The sequence below is a fragment of the Oncorhynchus masou genome, chromosome 13 (genome assembly GCF_036934945.1).
Source record: "Oncorhynchus masou masou isolate Uvic2021 chromosome 13, UVic_Omas_1.1, whole genome shotgun sequence".
NCBI classification, from domain to species: Eukaryota; Metazoa; Chordata; class Actinopteri; order Salmoniformes; family Salmonidae; genus Oncorhynchus; species Oncorhynchus masou.
In genome coordinates, this window is record NC_088224.1 from 52,444,502 (window position 1) to 52,468,492 (window position 23,991).

The 23,991-nt window shown below is 43.8% G+C and overlaps 1 protein-coding gene across 2 annotated transcripts; it reads right to left on the reverse strand.

Annotated features, from left to right (window-relative positions):
* Window positions 1-571: 571 nt before the first annotated feature.
* LOC135552541 (ubiquitin conjugation factor E4 A-like) lies at window positions 572-23,644 on the reverse strand. 2 transcript variants are annotated; one of them, XM_064984231.1, is made up of 20 exons: window positions 22,988-23,644; window positions 21,115-21,286; window positions 20,627-20,797; window positions 19,670-19,782; window positions 19,209-19,361; window positions 18,219-18,378; window positions 17,469-17,671; window positions 17,066-17,257; window positions 10,127-10,460; window positions 9,856-9,982; window positions 9,016-9,323; window positions 7,608-7,740; window positions 5,626-5,816; window positions 5,409-5,509; window positions 5,143-5,256; window positions 4,352-4,526; window positions 2,702-2,882; window positions 2,259-2,406; window positions 2,007-2,164; window positions 572-1,752 (listed from the first exon to the last, which is right to left on the reverse strand). In XM_064984231.1, exons 2-20 carry the CDS (start codon window positions 21,242-21,244, stop codon window positions 1,617-1,619), a joined length of 3,228 nt encoding a protein of 1,075 aa, XP_064840303.1. In that variant the 5' UTR covers window positions 21,245-21,286; window positions 22,988-23,644; the 3' UTR covers window positions 572-1,616. The 2 variants fall into 2 exon arrangements, with proteins under 2 accessions (XP_064840303.1, XP_064840304.1); XM_064984232.1 differs by lacking the exons at window positions 21,115-21,286; window positions 22,988-23,644 and having other exon boundaries at window positions 19,209-19,347; window positions 20,627-20,711.
* Window positions 23,645-23,991: the final 347 nt, after the last annotated feature.

The following is a 23,991-nucleotide window of genomic DNA, read 5'->3' on the forward strand; positions in this document are numbered from 1 at the left end:
AAAGGTGAGCCCACTGAAGTCAGTTACGATGCCAAACTGCAGTCAGGTCAAGACCCTGGTGAGGACGACAAGCATGCAGATGAGCATCCCTGAGATGGTTTCTGACAGTTTGTGCAGAAATTCTTGGGTTGTGCAAACCCACAGCTTCATCAGCTGTCCGGGTATCTGGTCTCAGACCATTCCCCAGGTGAAGAAGCCGGATGTGGAGGTTCTGGGCTGGCACGGTTACACATGGTCTGCGGCTGTGAGGCCGGTTGGACGTACTGCCAAATTCTCTAAAACTACCTTGGAAGCAGAGAATTGAACATTCAAAAGGAGAAATGCTCACTAACAGTGATGTAAACAAATTTGTGCTCATTAAACATGGGACAAACACTTTGCATGTTGTGTTTATATTTCTGTTCAGTGTAATTGGATAGTGTTGGTTGGTAAAAACTTTGTTCAGTTCCTAATACACCATACAATTAGCATTATGTTATGTTAACTTTAGTACTTACTGAATGATTATTGGAAATAAATGAGTTATTGCCTGTTATTAGGCTACTGGAAGAAGTAATGCAAAAGATTGATACTGTAACACAAAGCTTTTTATTTATTAGTCATACTGTACATTCAAAATACATTGACAGTTAAAATCTTGCATTATAATTTCACTCTGGTAATCATCAAGTTAGTAGATACACCACATACAAATGCATGCTATCAAATGGGTATTCTCTCACACGTGTTCTACTAATTTCTTCGGCAAATCACACTTTACTTTGCATTAAGTCTCAAATTCCAAACAAGAGCAACTCGCACAAGTTACAAACTGCTTTGTCAATAACCAATAGCAAGTGACACCCAAACTCCTACATTGTCTATATCATCTCTTGTTTAGGATTTAAGACATATCTGTTGACAGCGCATTTGATACCATAAATGCAACAAAGACAATATAATAACTTGAAAAATGTCTGGTCGATGAAATTAAAGCAAGGCTGGTGGTTTTAGGCACCGATTCTTTAAATTAAGATTGGTTAGCCCACATTTTATTACATGGGTATTATATGCTTGCATAAGACATTATTTCAATTGTAAATGCTAAATAACGTTAGATAATGTTGTTTAGGTTCGTAGTGCATATTGACCTTAGGGTTACTATAGAGACACGGGGCAATTAATAAGACATATGACATTTTCTTGTTCTGAAGTCCATGTTCAGTATACTTTGCCTACTTTTAAAATATAAAACATTTGGCAGAGCTGTTGTCCAGTTAGACCAGTGGTTCTGACCAGACTGCAACCACTAATGGTAAACAGCATATTCTCTGAAGCAGGGGGCAACATTCTAAAACCACCATAGGGCACATGAATGTAGCAGTGCAACTCGGTTTTCAATTGCACCACTACCTGCTCTCTTGACAGTTTTTGAGACATGGGATCTTCCATTGACCAGTGAGGGTATTTGAGTGATGTGTGCTGCATGAGAGGGAGAAACCAAAGTCTCACGTGGTTTGAAGTCCGAAGCTTGAAGGCAAGCACACATGGATGAGTCATAGTTGAGCATACTACTGCCGGTAAGGAGGTGAGGGAAGGTATGGTACAATCATAGTTTGTTTGAGAAGATCCCAGGGCTAGCCACTAGGGCCCATCTGCAGCCGCTCCTGCTTATGCTGGGCCAGCCACTGTAAGATCTGTTGCTTCAGCTCCTCGTTGGGCCGGATCTGATCCATTGTGAGTGGACTGCGGTTGAATGGGTCTGTCTGATCACTGTAGGGAAATGAAAATTGATACTCAATATCGTACAAAAAAACCGTGATCTCGGGCCGTATGTTTCAAGCCGCTCAAAGTAAGACTGCTGATTTAGAACCAGTTTTGCCTTTTAGATAACAATGAATAAGACTACACAGACAGGGGGGGGACCTGATCCTGGATCAGCACTCCTATTCTGAGATGCTTGATGCATGCAGTCCCTGGAATAAACCAGCAGCACGTAGACATGCTACTCCTAAGGGATCACTCACCTGAGTAAATGCCGTGCTATGGTCGAGCGATCAACCGTGACGTTGGAGGAGGGGAGCAGCACAGGGTCGAGCATCAGTGTGGACATAATGGGGTCCAGGAAGTCATCTGGGGCGTCCGCGTACGTTTCCTCATCCTGCAGCTGTCGGTCTGCATGAGACTAAGACAGGAGACAGGCAGTAGTTATTCATTTAGGGTTATGGTAAGGAGAGGGCATAGTGGTACAGTGTAAGGTGATTTTATACAGATCTAACCTTTATTTTGTCAGCAAGGAGACCGAAACCAACAATAACTTCTCCTGGCTTGTTGATCTTCTTCAGGACTCGGACAGTCTGAGAGAAGAGCGTGGGAGAGTAGGAGCGCCCGTCTTTTGGGACAGTGGCACAGAAATTCTCTTCATCACTGCCAAAGAGAAAACAGACATTGTTAGAGTCACTAGAAACCAAATAGCCACCTTATATGCCACACACGGATTCAAATTGTACTTAAAAAAAAAGGTTGAACTAATGTAGCTATGCTTGCCAGGCACAATTGAACCATCCAAAACATGCAAACACCACCCACCTGGCACTCCAGGCAAACGCTCAAAATATTTGATCGGCTGAAGAAGTACAGATGGAAAAAGCAAGGGAATTTCAACCCAAAACAACTTCTGGGCCTTGTATTAGCCTTGAAATACTGCCTTTTTGAAACGTACCCCAGGTTAAGGTAGATGGTGCAGATATCGGAGACCAGTTGTTGAGGCTTGAAGTCAAACTCGCTGAAGTCTTTCACCTTCAGGGCGCCCATCTTGGGGCCAACCAGGTGCTGCAGGAAGTGGTTGAGCATGGAGATGATCCTCTCGGCCATGAAAGGGTGCACAAAAATACACTTGATCTCTGGGATATCATGGAGAGGGAGAAGCGAGTAGGAGTTTCAATATATTCATATATACAGAGTGTACAAAACACCTGCTCTTTCCATGACAGATTGACCAGGTGAATCCAGGTGAAAGCTATGATCCCTTATTAAATCCACTTCAATCAGTGTAGAAGAAGGGGAGGAGATCGGTTAAATAAGTATTTTTAACCGTTGAGACAAGGATTGTGAATGTGTGCCATTCAGAGGGTGAATGGGCAAGACAAAATATTTAAGTGCCCTTGAACGGGGTATGGTAGTAGGTGCCAAGCACACCAATTTGAGTGTCAAGAACTGCAACGCTGAGCCTCCCAGGTGGCGCAGTGGTCTAAGGCACTGCATCGCAGTGCTAGCTGTGCCACCAGAGATTCTGGGATCGAGCCCAGGCTCTGTCGCAGCGGGCCGCAACCGGGAGGCCCATGGGGCGGCGCACAATTCGCCCAGCATCATCTGGGTTAGGGAGGGTTTGGCCGGCAGGGAAATCCTTGTCTCATCGCATACTAGCCACTCCTGTGGCGGGCCGGGCGCAGTGCACGCTGACCAGGTTGCCAGGTGTACGGTGTTTCCTCCGACACATTGGTGCGGCTGGCTTCCGGGTTGGATGGCCATTGTGTCAAGAAGCAGTGCGGCATGGTTGGGTTGTGTTTTGGAGGACACATGTAGTAGAGGCTGGTGAGGTGAGGACGACTCATAGTAATGGTCGGAATGGAATGGTATAAAACGTATAGAAACCGTGTGCTTAATACCATTCGTTGATTCCATTCCAGGCATTACAATGAGCCCGTCCGCCGATTTAAAGTGTCATCAGCCACTACTGAGATGGATATAAGTCAACATAAGTCAATGCTCGTAATGTCCTTTTCATAAAACGAAGGCTCTCGACCTTCGCCTCTCCTGAGTCCGTACGGGAGTTGCAGCAATGAGACAATTGGAAACCAAGAAATTGGGGAGAAAAAAGGGGGTAAAAAATATAAATAAATTAAAAAGAACTGCAACTCTGCTGGGTTCTTCACGCTCAACAGTTTCCCATGTGTATCAAGAATGGTCCACCACCCAAAGGACATCAAGCCAACTTGACACAACTGTGGGAAGAATTGGAGTCAACATGGGCCAGCATCCCTGTGGAACGCGTTAGACACCTTGTAGAGTCCATGCCCAGACAAATTGAGGCTGTTCTGAGGGCAAAAGGGGGTGTAACTCAATATGAGAAAGGTGTTCCTAATGTTTTGTATCCTCAGTGTACAACACAGTGCCATCAAATATAAAGTATTGCCATTTACCTTAAAAACAGGGCAAACTCTTAATTCTGCTCAATGAATTGGACAATGATGTCTAAAAAAAGTGTGTTTAAATACACAAACACCCATAGTTTGTGTAGCTTTAGGTCGAGACGTATGTCCAAGACATTATCCACTCATTGTTTTCCATTCATCCTCCCTCTCCAACTAACCCGATGTCAGGAAAGCCAGTGTGCCGATGGTCTCGTTGGACATGATGTTATGGAAGCGTGCCAGCTGTCCCAACATCTGCAAACTGGACTCCTTCTCCCTGAGGGCATCAGGAGCCAGGCCCTCCCACTCGCCATGGTCCTTCTCCAGCTGCAGAAGCTTAATCTTGCTCAGGTACTACCACAGAAAAGGACCAGATCAGAGGGAAGTAGTGAGAAAAATGGGACCGAGTTTAAAACGTAGGATCTTCGGATAAACCAGGGAATACACAACTAGATTCAGCCGAGGGCCAATTTCTTCTTCAGCGGATGGTCAGGCGGCCGGAACATAATAATAAATCATTTGTAGACTGCAAATTGACTGCAGTCTACAAATGCAAGAAGCCCAAACAGACACATTTAAACATAATCATTTCAAACCTTGCTTACATTTGTACACGATCACAAATACAATACATTAACTCTCTATTGTGTGTGGGAATACTGTGGAACAGATTTCCAAAATGAAAACCAATTGGAGCTGATTTACGAATGTTTTTACAGTCTTTTCAGTCCCCCAAAAAATGAATAAAAAGATAGATCAGTAGAGGCTGGTGAGGTGAGGACGACTCGTATAGAACGTATAGAAACCGTGTGCTTAATACCATTCGTTGATTCCATTCCAGGCATTACAATGAGCCCTTCCACCGATGTAAAGTGTCATCAGCCACTACTGAGATGGATATAAGTCAAAATAAGTCAATGCTAGGAATGTCCTTTTCATAAAACGAGCAAGAACAGTTTCAGTTTCTCACCTGTATAGCTTCATCGAGTAGGAAAATGGCGTCGTTCATCAGGAGATTCAGATACCGCAGAAAGAGTGGAGGATTCATGGCCTCAAGGTTCTCGGATGCATAAACAGCAAGACTCTGAAGTTAACAACATTCCACATAAGAATTTCGGGGCATTATGGTGCAGAACTAAAAAGCAATAGCCATGTGTTTTTTGCGGTCTTCAATAAAGGACTACTCTAAATGTGGTACCATATAAATAACTGAGAAAAAAAGGGAAACAAGCTTGCCTTAATGCTCTCTCTGTAGTTCTCCTTCCCCCACATGAACTTGAGGATGGGATACATAGGTCTCCTGTAGTTGAACTTCTGTTCAAACTGGTGAGGGTCACCTGAGGAGAAAAGTCAATAACATACAAGTCACATGCATGTACTTGAGCTTCATTACAAAGGTTTAGATTCTAACGCATACATAAACATGTGCGCAAGACAGACACACTAAACCCACCAGTGAACTCAATGTCCACAAACACAGCAATGAGTGCCTCAGCCAGGTGAGGTGCATGGTGGTAGGAGCAGAAGACCCTTTGACGCTGGAACATGATTGGCTGGGCTGTGCCAGCCGACGCCGGTTCCATGTGGGGCATCACCGCCTCCAGCACCTCTGCCAGCTTCGCCCGCAAATGAGGGTTCTTCATCCTGGGTACATGGGTAAAAAGTAACACAATAGGAACATCGATGAGTCCGAATGGTAGACGCATTTACCCCTTAGGAATATCACATCCAGAAGAGTGACTGTTATAACAGCCAACGGCGTTCCACAATTGAGATGTACAATACCCTGAGGACTGTTTACTACCGTTCAAATGTTTTGGGTCACTTAGAAATGTCCTTGCAAAATTAATAGGAAATATAGTCAAGATGTTGACAAGGTTATAAATAATATTTTTTTTATTGAAATAATAATATTGTCCTTCAAACATTGCTTTCGTCAAATAATCCTCGATTTACAGCAATTACAGTCTTGCAGACCTTTGGCATTCTAGTTGTCAATTTGTTGAGGTAATCTGAAGAGATTTCAGCCCATGCTTCCTGAAGCACCTCCCACAAATTGGATTGGCTTCTTACGTACTATACAGTCAAGCTCCTCCCACAACAGCTCAATAGGTTTGAGATGTTACTGTGCTGGCCACTCCATTATAGACAGAACACCAGCTGCGTCTTCCCTAAATAATTAATGCATAGTTTGGAGCTGTGCTTTGGGTCATTGTCCTGTTGTACGTGGAAATTGGCTCCAATTAAGCGCCGTCCACAGGGTATGGCATGACGTTGCAAAATGGAGTGATAGCTTTCCTTCAAGATCCCTTACCCTGTACAAATCTCCCACAACCAAAGCACCCCTGACCATCAAATAGCCCCCACCACGCTTGACAGATGGCGCCAAGCACTGCTCTAGCATCTTTTCATTTCTTCTGCATCTCATAAATGTTCTTCTTTGTGATTCATACACCTCAAATGTTCATTTGTCTGTCCATAACCCTTTTTTACAATCTTCCTTTGTCCAGTGTCTGTGTTCTTTTGCCCATCTTAATCTTTTCTTTTTATTGGCCAGTCTGAGATATGTCTTTTTCTTTGCAACTCTTCCTAGAAGGCCAGCATCCCGGAGTCGCCACTTCACTGTTGACGTTTAGACTGGAGTTTTGCGGGTACTATTTAATGAAGCTGCCAGCTGAGGACTCGAGGCATCGGTTCCTCAAACTAGACACACTAATGTACTTGTCCTCTTGCTCAGTTGTGCACCGGGACCACCCACTCTTTCTATTCTGGTTAGAGCCAGTTTGCGTTGTTCTGTGAAAGGAGTAGTACACAGCGTTGTACGAGTTCTTCAGTTTCTTAGCAATTTCTTGCATGGAATAGCCTTCTTTTCTCAGAACAAGAACAGACTGACGAGTTCCAGAATAAAGTCTGGCCATTTTGAGCCTGTAATCAAACCCACAAATGCTGATGCTCCAGACACTCAACTAGTCTAAAGATGGACAGTTTTATTGCTTCTTTAATCAGAACAACAGTTTTCAGCTGTGCTAACATAATTGCAAAAGGATTTTCTAATGATCAGTCAGCCTTTTAAAATGATAAACTTGGATTAGCTAATACAATGTGCCATTGGAACACAGGAGTAATGGTTGCAGATAATGGGCCTGTGTACGCCTATGTAGATATTCCATGAAAAATCTGCCATTTCCAGCTACAATAATCATTTACAACATTAACAATGTCTACACTGCATTTCTAATCAATTTGATGTTATTTTAAACGGACCAAAAATGAGCTTTTCTTTCAACAAAAAAAAACAAGGAAATGTATAAATGACCCCAAAGTTTTGAAAAGTAGCGTATGTACCAGGATACATGAATATTATGCACAAACATTTGGCCTGGTACTGTGTGTGCGCACGGGTGAACTCAATGCCTCCCCCTCTCTTCCCCCTACCTCTCCACGTTTCCCATGAACACAGTGATGAAGTTGAGGACCTGCTCCAAGCTGTCGGCAGAAGACTCCAGGACCTCGTCGGCGAAGCGGCGGAGGAAGACAAAGAAATCTCCCAAGTTCTCCGCAAAGAACTCTGCAGACGTACAAGAATCCTTTTGATAACCAACCCCTCTTAGTAGTCGTAATAAACTCTCTCCCAGGGGAGGCTGGTGGGAGGGGCTACATGAGGACGGGCTCTTTTTAAATGGCTGGAATGGAGTCAAACACGTTGTTTCTGTGTGTTTGATGTTTCCATTAATTCCATTCCAGCAATAACAATGAGCCCGTCCTCCTATAGTTACTCCCGCCAGCCTCCTCTGCTCTCTACTTGTGTTATTCTCTCACAACTCTTCTATAGCCCTGTCATTGGGCAAATTATTATTATTTTTGCTGTTATTTAGCACAGTGGTTCCCAACCTTTAATGAACCATGGCACATCTTGATGGGATAAAACAATTCTGTGGCACACCTAAAATGGACCTACTAATTAATTTAGTGGTAACGACCCCCATCTTATCTGATCCTTAATCATCTATTTTCCGTGACAAACATTCTTTTATAGATTAAATGGGGATTATTTGAACTATGTTTTTTTATAGTACCTTACTCATGATGACTCATTTGTGTGTACCCCTTTAAGAGGGCCCCGCAATCTGCGCAGGAAAAAAAAAAAAAAAAAAACTTAAAATACTGTAGGTCTTAAGTTTTGAAAGGTTTGAGCTAGAGACGAGCGGTTTTCTGCATTGTAAAGGTGCAACCCCAGCCACAAAGCCATATTCCGTTTGTTTCTATGGCAGAGGCTGTGGTACAGCTAAGACTTGCCTGTGCTAATGGTTCTCACAGGCGAAGTTAAATGATACAAAATGACTTTGCTCGTGATGCCGGCCCCTCAAAAAAGATACAAATGTAAACAGCCTGAGCGAACTGGACTTGAAACAACGATACAGATAAAACCATGTGCCATTCAATGTATTATCTGAGTGGCACTGGTGCTCCCACTCCACAGGTCATGTTTATAAGTGAGTGTTCCAACACAATGATCAAGATTAGGAAGCCATTTACGGCACACCTGGTTGAAAACCACTGATTTAGCGCCTCCATTGTACGCACTGACTGCAGGTCAGCATAAGAGCATCTGTCAAATGACTGAAAACGTGATGTCAAGGTTGATGGCGCAACACTGAAAGGAAAGTTGGAGTTGTTGATGGCCTTTTCTGCTCATGGGGTGATTGGTCTAAGGAAGTAAGTAAACAATCCAGGTTGACGGAAAGCTTCACCTGCAATGACTGTGATACTTGGTTGTCTTTCCTAACTTAGTTAAATACTTTGACTAAGTCGCAAACAAAAAAAAGTCAAAATGACATGCTACCTGGCATGTGACAGAGCAGACTGTTGTGTAGCGGCGGCAGGGGGAAGGAGAGCTGGGCGTGCTCGGGCCCCTGGTTGCTAAGGCCCAGTTGAACCAGGAGTGTGGCACTGGACGCCTGCAGGTTGAGGCAGCACTGCAGCATGCCCGGCTGGGTGGCTGCTGCCTTGGTCGACAGGTAGACCGTCATGAGGCGCTCGAACTGCTCGCGGAGCTGCTCGGCCGCCGGGCCGCCCGTGAGCTGGGCCTCCCGCCACGTACCCTGCAGCCGGTGGAGCGACTGGTTCATCTTCACCATCTGCTCGTGGAGTCTAGGGAGGAGCAAGAAGACACAATACAACTTCCTTAACCATATGTCACAGGGAACAATTGAAATTTGTCAAGGTCCAGTTCACAACGTTAGATACAGTACATATTGCTCAGCTGTTATGAAGGAGAACACTGAGATGTTATCACAAGTCTAGTCCAAGGGCCAGATCGAGCCTTCTCCTGGACTTAAACCCATGCTCAATGGAGAACCACCACTGAGAGGTTTTTTGTGTGTCAAGGAACAAGGCTTAATCTAGGTCAGACAAACAGCACCAAAGGCATTGTGTACTAACATGGTAAATAGAACTTTCTTCATGCACAAACCCAAAACCAAGTAATATACGAATGTTCATCATATGAATACAGCATTGCTAGGTCTGGAGTGTATTCAGTGAGGCGATATGTTCACAAATTTGCAGATAGAAATGCACCGAATAGACCGGACATGATTCCCTATTCTACTTGAAAGACAATCATATCGAGCCTATCCTTTTAATTATATCTAAATGTTCTGTAACGTTGCCAGTTAGTTACCTGTGGAAGCCCAGGTGAAGGGTCATCTGGGTGAGGATGAGGTTCTCAGTGAGGAGGCTGTACGACTGGGCGTACTCCACCGACTGCTGGGGGGGAAGTGGGACGAGACACGTCTCTTTGTCCAGACCTAATGATCAATGAGAAAATGAGGACAGGTTCATATACACTTACATAAAATAGAGAATCAGCTATGTAAAAAGGACATCCAATGATCCATACCCACGTGCACACATATGCAAGAGCGCACATACAAACGTGCACACACACAGACCTCTGGCATGCACGTTGCGGTTTCGCCGCTCCTCCTCGCTGAGCTCCTTGAGGGCGCAGTAGGTGGGGTTAAAGGTGAGCAGCTTGGGCGAGCGCGGCCGGCAGAAGGGCTGGCACAGCTTGAGCAGCGCGGCGCCCAGGTTGAGGAAGAAGGCGTCTGAGGCGTACATCTGGAAGAAGATCTCGGGCATCTGGTTGGCCCAGATCTTGGTGCGCCCGGCGTTGGCCTGCAGGCAGCCGCCCAGCCAGGAGAGCAGCAGGTGGCGCGTCTCACCCGACTGCTGCAGCAGGTTCTTCAGGAGCTGGTGAAGCTTGTCATGGAACTGGCCCATGAACTGGGACGAAAGGAGGACAGGATATGTCAATAATAGATGGGAGCAGTGTATGTGAGCGGAGTAGAGCGTCTGAAATCCAGCTCGTCACTCGCCGGCACTCCAAGTCTTTTCCAACCTCTCCGCTAAAAACGTCTCTGAGCTCACAGAAAAAAAAAAACTGCTGATCCAGATTCGCTACATTTATTAAAATCCCTATATCATTTCAAGGCTACAGCCTGCAAATAAATAAATTGTGAAGCACTTGCGAGTGCGACACAAATGCTGATTGGGACATAAAGCACTCAGCATTTAAAAAACATTTTGTTGTATTAAATCATAAGTCTATAAATTGCATATATAGGCTGTGACTTACTTATAATTAAATACAAATTAAACAAAAAAAATGCCTTCCATACACACAGTGCCAGTCAAAAGTTTGTACACACCTACTCATTCAAGGGTTCCTCTTTATTTGGACTATTTTCTAGGTGTGCCTTGTTAAAAAGTTAATTTGTGTAATTTCTTTCCTTCTCAACGCGTTTCAGCCAATCAAATCAAATTTATTTATATAGCCCTTCGTACATCAGCTGATATCTCAAAGTGCTGTACAGAAACCCAGCCTAAAACCCCAAACAGCAAGCAATGCAGGTGTAGAAGCACGGTGGCTAGGAAAAACTCCCTAGAAAGGCCAAAACCTAGGAAGAAACCTAGAAAGGAACCAGACTATGTGGGGTGGCCAGCCCTCTTCTGGCTGTGCCGGGTGGAGAGTATAACAGAACATGGCCAAGATGTTCAAATGTTCATAAATAACCAGCATGGTCGAATAATAATAAGGCAGAACAGTTGAAACTGGAGCAGCAGCACGGCCAGTTGTGTTGTGACAAGGAAGGGGGGGTAATACAGAAGATAGCCCTATTTGGTAAAAGACCAAGTCCATATTATGGCAAGAACAGCTCAAATAAGCAAAGAGAAAGGACAGTCCACCATTACTTTAAAACATGAAGGTCAGTCAATCTGGAAAATTGTGCAGTTGCAAAAACCATCAAGCGCTGTCTCATGAGGACCGCCACAGGAAAGGAAGACTCAGTTACCTCTGCTGCAGAGTAAAAGTTCATTAGAGTTAATAGCCTCAGAAATTGCAGCCCAAATAAATGCTTCACAGAGTTCAAGTAACAGACACATCAACATCAACTGTTCAGAGGAGACTGCGTGAATCAGGCCTTCATGGTCGAGGTGCTGTAAAGAAACCACTATTAAAAAGGACACCAATAAGAAGAAACTAGCTTGGGCAAAGAAACACGAGCAATGGACATCAGACCGTTGGAAATCTGTGCTTTGGTCCGATGAGTACAAATTCGAGATGTTTGGTTGCAACAACCATGACTTTGTGAAACACAGAGTAAGTGAACAGATTATCTCTGCATGTGTGGTTCACCCCATGAAGCATGGAGGTGGTGGTGTGATGGTGCTTTGCTGGTGACACTGTCTGATTTATTTAGAATTCAAGGCACACTTAATCAGCATGACTACCACAGCATTCTGAAGCAACATACCGTCCCATCTGGTTTGCGCTTTGTGGGACTATCATTTGTTTTTCAACAGGACAATGGCCCAACACACCTCCAGGCTGTGTAAGGGCTATTTGACCAAGAAGGAGAGTGATGGTGTGCCGCATCAGATGACCTGGCCTCCACAATCACCTGACCTCAACCCAATTGAGAAGTTTTGGGATAAGTTGGACTGTGGAGTGAAGGAAAAGCTGCCAAAAAGTGCTCAGCATATGTGGGAACTCCTTCAAGACAGTTGGAAAAGCATTAAACATGAAGCTGGTTGAGAGAATGCAAAGAGTGTGCAAAGCTGTCAAGGCAAAGGGCGGCTACTTAGAAGAATCTCAAATATCTTTTGATTTGTTTAACACTTTTTTGGTTACCAACTGACAGGTGTCTTCACTGACATTTTCAACATGTCCCTGATTGAGTCTGTAATACCAACATGTTTCAAGCAGAAAACCATAGTCCCTGTGCCCAAGAACACAAAGGCAACCTGCCTAAATGACTAAATAACCGTAGCACTCATGTCTGTAGCCATCAAGTGCTTTGAAAGGTTGGTAATAGCTCACATCAACAGCATTATCCCAGAAACCCTAGACCCACTCCAATTTGCATACCACCCAAACAGATCCACAGATGATGCAATCTCTATTGCACTCCTCACTGCCCTTTCCCACCTGGACATAATTCTCACTTATGTGAGAATGCTATTAATTGACAACAGCTCAGCGTTCCAACACCATAGTACCTTCAAAGCTCATCACTAAGCTAAGGATCCTGGGACTAAACACCTCCCTCTGCAACTGGATCCTGGACTTCCTGACGGCCGCCTCCAGGTGGTGAGGGTAGGTAGCAACACATCTGCCACGCTGATCCTCAACGCTGGAGCTCCCCAGGGGTGCATGCTGAGTCCCCTCTTGTACTCTCTGTTCACCCACGACTGCATGGCCAGGCACGAGTCTAACACCATCATTAAGTTTGCAGACGACACAACAGTGGTAGGCCTGATCACCGACAACGACGAGACATCCTATAGGGTGGGAGGTCAGAGACCTGGCCGGGTGGTGCCAGAACAACAACCTATCCCGCAACGTAACCAAGACTAAGGAGATGATTGTGGACTACAGGAAAAGGAGGACCGAGCATACCCCCATTCTCATCGGAGGGGCTGTAGTGGGGCAGGTTGAGAACTTCAAGTTCCTTGGTGTCCACATCACCAACAACCTAACATGGTCCAAGCACACCAAGACAGTCGTGAAGAGTGCATGACAAAGCCTCAGGAAACTAAAATGATTTGGCATGGGTCCTGAGATCCTCAAAAGTTTCTATAGCTGCAACATCGAGAGCATCCTGACCGGTTGCATCACTGCCTGGTACGACAATTGCTCGGCCTTTGACCGCAAGGCACTACAGAGGGTAGTGCGTACGGTCCAGTACATCACTGGGGCTAAGCTGCATGCCATCCAGGACCTCTACACCAGGCGGTATCAGAGGAAGGCCCTAAAAATTGTCAAAGACCCCAGCCACCCCAGTCATAGACTGTTCTCTCCACTACTGCATGGCAAGCGGTACCGGAGTGCCAAGTGTAGAACAAAAAGGCTTCTCAACAGTTTTTACCCCCAAGCCATAAGACTCCTGAACAGGTAATCAAATGTCTACCCGGACTATTTGCATTGTGTGCCCCCCCAACCCCTCTTTCACGCTGCTGCTACTCTCTGTTTATCATATATGCATAGTCACTTTAACTACACATTCATGTACATACTACCTCAATTGGGCCGACCAACCAGTGCTCCCACACATTGGCTAACCGGGCTATCTGCATTGTGTCCCACCACCCCCTCTTTTACGCTACTGCTACGCTCTGTTCATCATATATGCATAGTCACTTTAACGATATCTACATGTACTTACTACTTCAATCAGCCTGACTAACCGGTGTCGGTATGTAGATTCTGTCTCTCACAGTTGAAGTGTACCTATGATAACAATTACAGACCTCTACATGCTTTGTAAGTAGAAAAACCTGCAAAATCGGCAGTGTATCAAATACTTGTTCTCCCCACTGTATCACCAGTTGTACATTTACCGTTAATTCCTATAATTTCTAATCTATAATGTGTTACTTTGGTTAGTAATTTATTTTAATGCATTCAATATTATTCTAGTCTTTCTGTTCTTATTGTAGGAGTGGACACATTGTTTGCAGAGTGCACAACCTATGCTACACTTGTGAGAAACAAGTTTTGGTTTATTTAATTCCATTTACGAGGCTGCCTGGCCTGCACGCAAATGTAAGCATATAAATGTGCACATTTGGGGATCTGATAGTATTTCTGATTGGCTTAACGCACCACCACTAATGACCGTGTGGAGCTTCTCAAAGTAATGTTTTCTTCACCTCAAACGGCATTCCCACAAAGTCTGTTTTTACATTCGAGAGTTCTAATAGCTCCTCAATGTATTTGAAAAATCTTTCCTGCTCTCTCCCTTTCAATGACCACTTAGCATGAAAAGGAAAATAGAATCCTCTGATCCAATGGAAACGTCATAAAACAGGCTTCTTATCCGTGCTCGACTTGGACTGAAATCGGTTCCGGTACTCATTTTGGGTGCGTGTACTGTTTAAATTTAGGTGCAGGAGCTCCACAATACTTTGAAGCTAATATTCTGTAAGACTAACAGGGTTTGAGATGCCGGTACTCAGCTCCAGTGAGCTCCTGCCCAAGTCAAGCATGGCTTCTTATCCCTTGTGCAAATAGCCTACAGCTGTGTATTCGCGAGCACAGTCTAAACCGGACCTAATGTTCAGGTTCCTTGCAGACAGGCCATGTGTAGCCAATGTGATTTATAGGATATTTATTTTTAATCTGGATATTTTCTACCTGCAGGCTGTTGGATTTTATGTAGGTTCTTTTTTACATAGATGGCAATGGCTAAAGAAGTTACTTTTTTAGGTTTGCATCATTTTCATTTAGATTGAGATCATTTTGATTACCCACATGACAATGAATTTGAGATATGAAGACGTTATAAATTACATTCAACTGTTTCATGAACATTTGCATATGAAAACCATACCTGGCACGCAGATCAGTAGAAATTGTAAGATAAATTGGCATTCCACATGAGAAAGGTTGCCGACTCCTTGTGTAGCCTATTACTGGCAAAGCCAGCAGGAGCGGGAGGAGAATAGTTGGGTCAGGTTAAATTATCTCTGGCGCCCTGGATGCATCAAACTGTAAGCTTAAAGCATTAGACAAGCTCAATGCACAGATTTGATTAAAACACACAGGATGTGCTCAATTGATTGGTCGAAAGAACAAGACAACTTTCGGTCGATCAAGATTTTTCAGGGACAGCCTTAAAAAGCTAGGCCTAAAGGTTTTTAAGCAAAATAACCCAATAAAAACGGAAAGCTCCTTGAAAGTAGGAATATGCTAGGCCTATTGGACCAAAATAAATGATGGCCTATTGTATAGATAATAGAACAAAAAAGAAGAACATTTCAGAGATCAGATTTTTACTTCATAAATACTTTGCTACAATGACACACTTAGTTACCTACCCACCTCGTTCCTTTATTTTAGCATGTGCACGTAGTAAGTACACCATCGTGATTCTTTAGTTGTGGACACTACATTACCGCACTCCCTCTCTTGCTCTTCGTCCTCATCTTTGTAAGTCACCTGGATTTATGCACCTGTGTTTTATCAGTTACTTTATGAAAATATTTAGCAAACTCCATGACAGTAGCTTAAGCAAGGGGCTATAGCAGCACCCAATAAGACTACAAATGCATGCTGGGTCGGGCATGCCCCGAGCTCGTGAAGTGAGTGCTACTGAAGCTCTCTCTACTGGAACGAAATTGGAGTGGGTAACACGGGCGATGCTCCAGCCTTTGGGAATCTCGCGCCGTGCTCCAGTGAAATTAGGCACACTCCGCTCACTTAACAACACTGTAACCTACACTTGTTGTTCTACTGGTGTGTTTATATAGATCTTGTGGTGAACTCTCTGGACAAAGCCCCATGTTATGTTGTCAGTGGATCATTTTGGCACGACAGTTCTTGTTTAATTCAGATTTTAAAAAATACCCCTGAATGCTATGATACCCTGTTATTGTCTGAAACCTATTGAAGCGATATTTAAAACAGGGGTGCTCAAACTTCTGGGCTTGGTGGGCTATGTTCATAAGGTTAATAACTTGAATGTGTTTCAAACGACTTAAAGATGCACTATGCAGAAATCCCTCTACCAGTTCGCCTAATTTCAGTTTATGTGACAAAACAAGCAAGTATAGTGTAGCGAATCATTGTACCATCTAAACCACTGCGGAATATATTTTCCATAACCAAAAATACTGTATTTTCAGCTGGTGTACAAAACCAAAAGACGCAAAAATGAAATTTAAGACTGGAAGCATAGAAATAGAGCACATAGAACAAATCTACTGCTTCTTAGACTCGCTTTCAACAAGAATGACATATCTATAACTTTTCTATGTGAATTTTGTTGGCTACCCCAAAAGGTTACATATTGCAGCTTTAAATATGGTGACGGTATTGGAAAGTTCAGGAAAACCTCAGGGAAACTCATCAGGCATTAGTGCCTCTAGCCTTTTGGGGTGGAACAAAACATTTTAGTGCCTGCTTTCTTGGCAGTGGATAATTGCATAATTATTATGCATTTTTAAAGTAAAATCTTCAGCAATTCTTTACATTTTTGCATGCGGTGTAGAGAAAATGTTGCTGTTTTAAAACTAATTACATGCAATTCTACAAATTCTGCCATGGGGTAGAGAGAAAATGTTATAATATCCTGCAATTCTACACATTTTGCTATAAGGTGAATAATTGTTTTTGCAGTTTTAAAGCAAATGTCCTGCTATTCTACACATTGTGTAGCTTAGACTAAGCTAGTGTCTGACCATTGCCAGTAAGCTAGATGTAGGCCTAAGTGGGGTTTTGGAGACACAGAAGAAGACGATAAGGTTCGGGGTCCGTCCCAAATAACATTCAATTCCCTATATATATATAGTTCACTACTTTTGACCAAAGACTCTAGTGCCCTTACCTGGTGTATGTTGGACTCCTGCACCTTCATTTCTTGTGGACTGGAGCGTGAGGGGTTGAGGAAGAAGCCGTGACCCTCCACCACCCCCGGGGTCTTCAGCAGACAAGAGATACTCAACACAGTGCCAAGGAGGGTCTTCTGATACTGAAGCCCATTGCTGGGATCTTTGGGTTGGATGTGCTCCACCAATACCTGGAGGAAGACAATTTGAAGTATATTATATTAGCAAAGAGTAAACTACTTTTGAGATCAAGGTTGTCCATCTCAGACATATGAATGCAGTTGTTGTACAAATAATAATAATAATAATCTTGTTATGAATAGTATAGAATATAATCAAGTAATAATCGTGGTTGTAGAAAACAGTCTAGAGGAGTGATGACGATGCATTACGGCCCCTGACCGTAGCGATGTCTTTTTGGCGGCTGAAGTAGAGGAGCAGGTCCAGGTAGGAGAAAAGCAGCAGCTGGCAGAGATCCAAGTCTTTCACACGGCCTTGGAAGATATCGAGCACGGGACCGATCACCTCGCTGAAGGTGCGCACCTCCTGGTCAGCCAACAGGCCAGCGATCACCTCCTCCACGAACTCCACCACCTCGTCCAGCTCTGCGACGCACAACAGAAAGCACACTTAATGTCAGGGTTTTTCTTGGCTCAAAAAGGGGCTTAGGTATAGAGAAAAAAAACTGTTTCATAGCCCTGTATAGTGCAGAAAAGATGCTGTACTTTACAGAAACAAACGTGTACAGGATTTTTCCTGGCTCAAAAAGGGCTTAGGTATATAGCAGAAAAAAATTACCTGTATATATAGCCTACACAGTTCAGTAAAGTATATTCTCTGTATTGTGCAGGCATCTTTCCCACCCTTTTCTGGACACAAACCACACACATCATCAGGACCTTATATGACAACACACAGCAAAGTGAGGCTATTATGCACTAATAAATACAGATAGACAAGTTCAAACCAGTCTAAACCAGTTCTTTCATCAGCGGGTGCAGACTAGACTAAGTTACAGCACATCCTGTCTTGGGAGGCCTCAACAGTTGATACCTGAGCAGCAAACACCACTTTCTTTGGCTACTGAGATGGAACAGAACCGGAATCCTCAGACAGTCAGGGGGTGGGGCTTTAATAATTGAATGGACTCACGGGCTCCGCCGACTCCCTCTAGCAGCAAATCCAGTAGCTGCTCGTACACGTTCTGTCTGATGTAGATCTCGGGGGTGAGCAGGACCGTGCGCGTGTTGGACACCGTCAGGTTCTTACAGCGCACTGCGTACGACAGCAGCTTCTCCGGTACCTTGGTGACCTGAGGGTGTGTAATGTCAGGAGGGAGCAGGGAGGTTAAGAATGTCACATCATTGTCAGCAATGGAGCACAAACTAAACATGCTTTATTTAGCCTTTATGCAGATTGAAATGATCTGGAAATAAACAGCAGATTTAACCTTTAGACAGGTCATTCATTATGTTCAGTAAGACTATTTACCATGTCACACTATTTCGCTTTACAATGTGCAATGCAGCACGGTTTAGACACAGTGTACAAAACATTAGGAACACTTTTCTCATATTGAGTTACACCCCCCCCCCCTTGCCCTCAGAACAGCCTTAATTTGTCGGGGCATGGACTCTACAAGGTGTCGAAAGCGTTCCACAGGGATGATGGTCCATGTCGACTCCAATGCTTCCCATAGCTGTGTCAAGTTAGTTTGATGTCCTTTGGGTGACGGAGCATTCTTGATACACATGGGAAACTGTTGAGCGTGAAAAACCCAGCAGCGTTGCAGTTCTTGACACACAACCGGTGCGCCTGGCACCTACTACCATTCACCCTCTGAATGACACGCATACACAATCAATTGTCCCAAGGCTTAAAAATCTTTCTTTAACCTGTCTCCCCTTCATCTACACTGATTGAAGTGGATTTAACAAGTGGCATCAACAAGGGATCACAGCTTTCACCTGGATTCACCTGGCAAGTCACGGAAAGAGCAGGTGTTCCTAATGCTTTGTACAGTCCGTGTTTGCCTTTTAAAATTGTCCTACACAGCACACTTTTCCTGACTGAATTATGGCTGGGAATTCGTGGAGAAAGAAATTAGGAATGAGTGTGAGTGCTGTGGTATGTGACCCCCACCTCTTCCTTGGCTCTCTGGTAGCAGGCGTAGAGGAACGGTATGGCGCACTTGTCCCCAGCGTCTCGGTCGGCAGAGAGATTCACAGCGTTACACGAGGTCATGTAGATGAGGTGGTTTCCTGGCTCCAGCATCAATAATCTGTTGAAGAGTGCCTGACATAAAAAATTAAAAATATTTTTAAAAACTTAGCCAACATTCTGTACTATGAACTTCAAGTACTTACTGATCTCTGGTCTCGATGAACTTTGTTCACTATGCATTTTTCACTATTCCATCTTCTTAGAGTAGACAATGCACTTGTATACTTAATAGGCCTAGTCCCCTGACACTTACAAGCCAGTGAGGAACTCGGTATGGGAAGACACAGTACTGTACATGTGGATCTTATGGCATCGAGGTCAACTGAGCTGACCAGCGAACAGTTCGCCACCACCATTGCCAATGTCCAGTCCTATTGTACCTGCTCGATGTTGTCCATGTCCAGCCAGTCTTGACCGTCCATCTCAGCGGCCATTTCCTCCAGGAACACACAGCGTGGAGGAATCCCATTGCCTCCTCTCAGACTGGGGTCACCTGAGGTCAAACAATAGTTCATGTTTTACTTTTCACTTAGAGCAAACAGGGTCATTCATGACTCATTCCAGCGTCTAGTTTATGAGTATTGAGCTGGGGTGAGTCATTTACTGTTTACTGGATGGCCCTGACATGGAATCCTAAAAGAGGCCAGCGGTCCAGCAGCACCAAAGAGCACAAACAGATTAGATTAGATTTAGACTAGAAATGGACAGACAGGGGCTCCGTCATCAGGGCACTTTCATGCCAGTCAGTGAGGGATGATGAGCGGGAAAAGAGGAGGCGGCGGACGGTAATCTGGGACCTGTAGACCCCCTTGATGACACAGCCACTGAGTCAGCCAGTTGGCTGATGCCAAGCCGATCACTCTCTGTCTAATCTAGTACACACAGTGACAGCGTGAAGAAAAGACCGCCAGGAAGGATGGTTCTACTGAATTCCTATGAGTTGAAGAAAGATGTAAGTCACACATTGACCGTGCCCCCAATACAGCACCTCAGATCAATCAACAGAAAACAGAGGGAAATAAAGAAGGCAGTCGGAATGGGGGCCTGGTTATTAAAACAAGGGGATGTTGATGGGTGATTAATCAAGCCATCGCTTGTGTATGGGCACACAAAGGGTTGCCTGGGAAACAGACTGATTTGCTTTAGTTCATACCACTACAGTACATCATATAGACCCAGCCAGGCAACATTAAGGGTTGTTTACATGACAACAAGATTCAGTAAACTAGAAGGGACAAGTGGCATCACGCTGCCGCTCCAATGGAAAAAAGGTGTCCTAAATGAAGAAACACGGTGTAAACGAGCTAATACGCTCCAATCTAACTTCCGGCACTCACTGTTGTCCAAGGTGATGAGGAAGATCCTCTGGATCATGTGGTTGATGTTGAGCTGTTCGCACAGTTCCTGCCGCGACAGGAAGGAGCGGCTGATCTCGGCCACTGAGTCGTCATTGTCCTCGATGCTGTCAGAGTTCTCCGACTCGGACTGACTTCCCTCCGAGTCCTCCGCTGCAATACAAGATAAGCCAGCAAATATAAGAAACCGTATGAGGTCATTGTCAAACGTCAAGCCAGTGAGCGTGCTGCACCATATCAGTGATGTTTAAGTTATACAGACAGGCTATAGCCTATACAAGTAGCACAGTGAACCATGAGAGCAGGAGTGGCCACGTGGTTTGCAGGCCTTCATTCCAACCCAGCACTAAAACACCACCAATTCAGCTAATCAAGGTCCTGCCATGCAGCCAATTAGGTCATGTGTGCTAGAGCTGGGCTGGAGCAAAAGCCTGCGTGCCCTGTAACTCCTCCTTGGGAGGGTAACTCACATGGTGGTTCGCCATGGTGCAAAGGTGGTTTCTGGCCCGATGCAAACTGCTTGGCGTCGGCGAGGGAGCTGAAAAGGGCAGCGAAGGGGTTGCGGGAGATGTTTTGGTTGTTGTTGCCCTGGTCAGTCATCTCACTGGACCATAGACTCCATCAACAGGTGCTGGCACCAGCCTGGACAGAGAGGTACACTGTGGTATGGAACACTGGACTAGGTGAGTTCAAACAGATCTATAGAAGTTGTTTCAAGTGTGTCAGACTCTGAAATCACGAACCTGTTTGCTAACGATCCACTCCTTATATGCTACTCTGTGTCAAGTAGTGCCAAGGAGTGGAATGATAACTCAAACAGACTGGTACCTCTAGGCTAAACCCAGACGGTATGCATTTTCATTCAGGCCAGAGGAATAACAGAAACCCAATGTTCATTTGTGAACAACAGACTGACTGGTTAGCTTATTGACAGGGCTCCACAGTGCTACCTACCATTTTTGGGAGCATAAGATGCCAAATATTTTGCTGTGCTACCTGGAATTTCGGTAGCACCAGTGCCCCAAGAAAAAGATCCCCCAGGTAATAAGTGTTGTATTGAATTCTTTGCTGTCCCTCTGCCCCAGTAGCATGCAAACGTGGTGGCACGGAAAGAAAGGAAAAGGGAGAACTTCTTTAGGAGATGCGCTTCAAAAGCAGCTAGGAATTATATAGGCTATATTTCAATCTTAAAAATGTTTTTTTACTTGTGCTCCTAAACCCTGTATTTTAACATATAAAATGTATTATATAAACCCATTGATTCTTGAAAAGTATAACATAATGCCCCATGAGCTTAGTTCAACTGTCTTACCCCATCTGAAGCCAAAATATGGCTTGTTTTTCCTATGTCTGTAAACAGAGTAAATGTAAACAATCTCTGTATATTCTCAAAACATAGTTAAAACTACAAGGCTGATATCTAGTCTGTCCTTGCAGCCATAGCTCTGTCTATACATTTGAGTGTGGTTATATTTCTCCAGGCCCATCCCTCAACCTTTGATGGAAACTGTGGCGGGACCATTCTTTGTTATTGTTTCAACTGCTGATTGCTGCTGTAATACCTCAAATATTTTTCATTCTGCTCCTAGATATCATTGTGTGCTCCTACATTTTTCAAAATGTAGAGCACGTGTCACAGTAGAGTCCTGATTGAATGCCGATGTTTACTGTTTGACTGAAATAAGGCAGAAGAGCACATGTGTTACAGTACAGAGTCCTGAATTAACGCGGATGTTTACTGTTTGACTGAAATAAGGCAGCATAGACAGACTGCCAACAGATGGACGTCTTCCATCTTACACTTTGATTTTGCATAATGTAAGTACATGATTATCATCGTTATTATGATGATGCGTAGGAAAGGGTCTGTCAACGTCAAGTGGTGGTAGCCTGGACACCTGTAACATGCTAGTTAGTCACATAGCTGGTAAGATTGCAAACTAGCTAGCTTGTACCTGGCTAGCTAATTAACGAGCTGTCAAGTGATGTAACTATATCACAACAAACGAATAAAGTGATGTGTTATTTGAAGGAAGGGCACATAGCTAGCTAGCCACTTGTCTTTCGATAACTCGAATCAATTGCATAATGACTCAATAAGCAAGCTGACAATGTAGCTCGCTAGTCGTCAGTGAATCACCGGTTCCGCTCAAGTAGCTCGCTAGCAAGCAGTCGCCTTATTTAGCTGGCAAGCTAGTTAACTTTAGGCTAGCAGATGGACTGCACATGATCCAGGTAAGTTGTCAAGCCCGCTGTACTTTGTCAGTTACGGGACAAAATTTGACTCTTGACAGATGTCAAACAAAAAAAAGCAGATACTCAAATATCGGAATATTGTCATACCTGAAACAACAGCAGATAACGTGTATTTCAATTAGCTAGAAAAGCTTTCTTTCCTCTGCTTTGGTTCTCGCACCGCTGTGAAGCAGGCAAGAATAACTAAGTACGTCCGGGTCACGGATCGCTTTAATTCTTCACAATAAATGTCCCGTCCTGTATAATTTGTCAATTCATGATAACAACGAAAATGATGGAAAATGTGCACAATTATCGATATATTATATACTAGTTATCATACAAATAATAATATAAAGTATTTCTATAAGATATGTAATTTATTTGTTCAAGCCTAAATGGTCAACAATGTTTTTTGTGTGTGTACTCCTATCATTCATTGCGCCACACAAACTTATCTGTAAATTGTGTCACAAGAACAATCTACTCATGAACACTTATAGTTTCCAAATCCAGAGTTAACTCCCAGAGGAGTGTTGCTGCTCATTTGGTGGCCCTTATAGAGTGGCCCATCAACTTTTAAATCCAATCATTTTTTTGTGCTTTTGTACTTGTCTTTTGTATCAGATTCTACTAATCAGTTTATAAGTAGAAACATGTTTGGTAGAACTGGGATTAAACAAAGGCTTGCACACTTTGTGGTTCCTTAAGAGCAGGTTGGAAAACAGACTGAGCCAGATTTTCCTCTATGTTTTTGCATGTGCTTAATTCCATTCAGTTTTCTTTTTTTATCCTGAAAAACTCCTTAGTCCTTAACAATTACAAGCCTACCCATAAGACCATGCAGCCACCCCCATGCATTAAAAATATGAAGAGTGGTACTCAGTAATGTGTTGTATTGGATTTGCCCCAAACATAATTGCTTTGCCACATTTTTTTCAGAATTACTTTAGTACCTTGTTGCAAACAGGATGCATGTTTTGGAATATATTTATTCTGTATAGGCTGCCTTCTTTTTACTCTGTCGATTAGTTTAGTATTGTGGAGTAACTACAATGTTGTTGACCCATCCTCAGTTTTCTTCTATCACAGCCATTAAACTCTGTAACTGT

Bases quoted from the DNA above. Each gene is read 5' to 3' on its own strand.
- LOC135552541 (XM_064984231.1), bottom strand. From the start codon at position 21,244: ATGACTGACCAGGGCAACAACAACCAAAACATCTCCCGCAACCCCTTC. The intron at 20,798-21,114 runs GTGAGTTACCCT...CTTGTATTGCAG, and splicing joins GCACCATGGCGAACCACCAT to CGGAGGACTCGGAGGGAAGT. The intron at 2,165-2,258 runs GTTAGATCTGTA...CTCCTGTCTTAG, and splicing joins TCCTTGCTGACAAAATAAAG to TCTCATGCAGACCGACAGCT.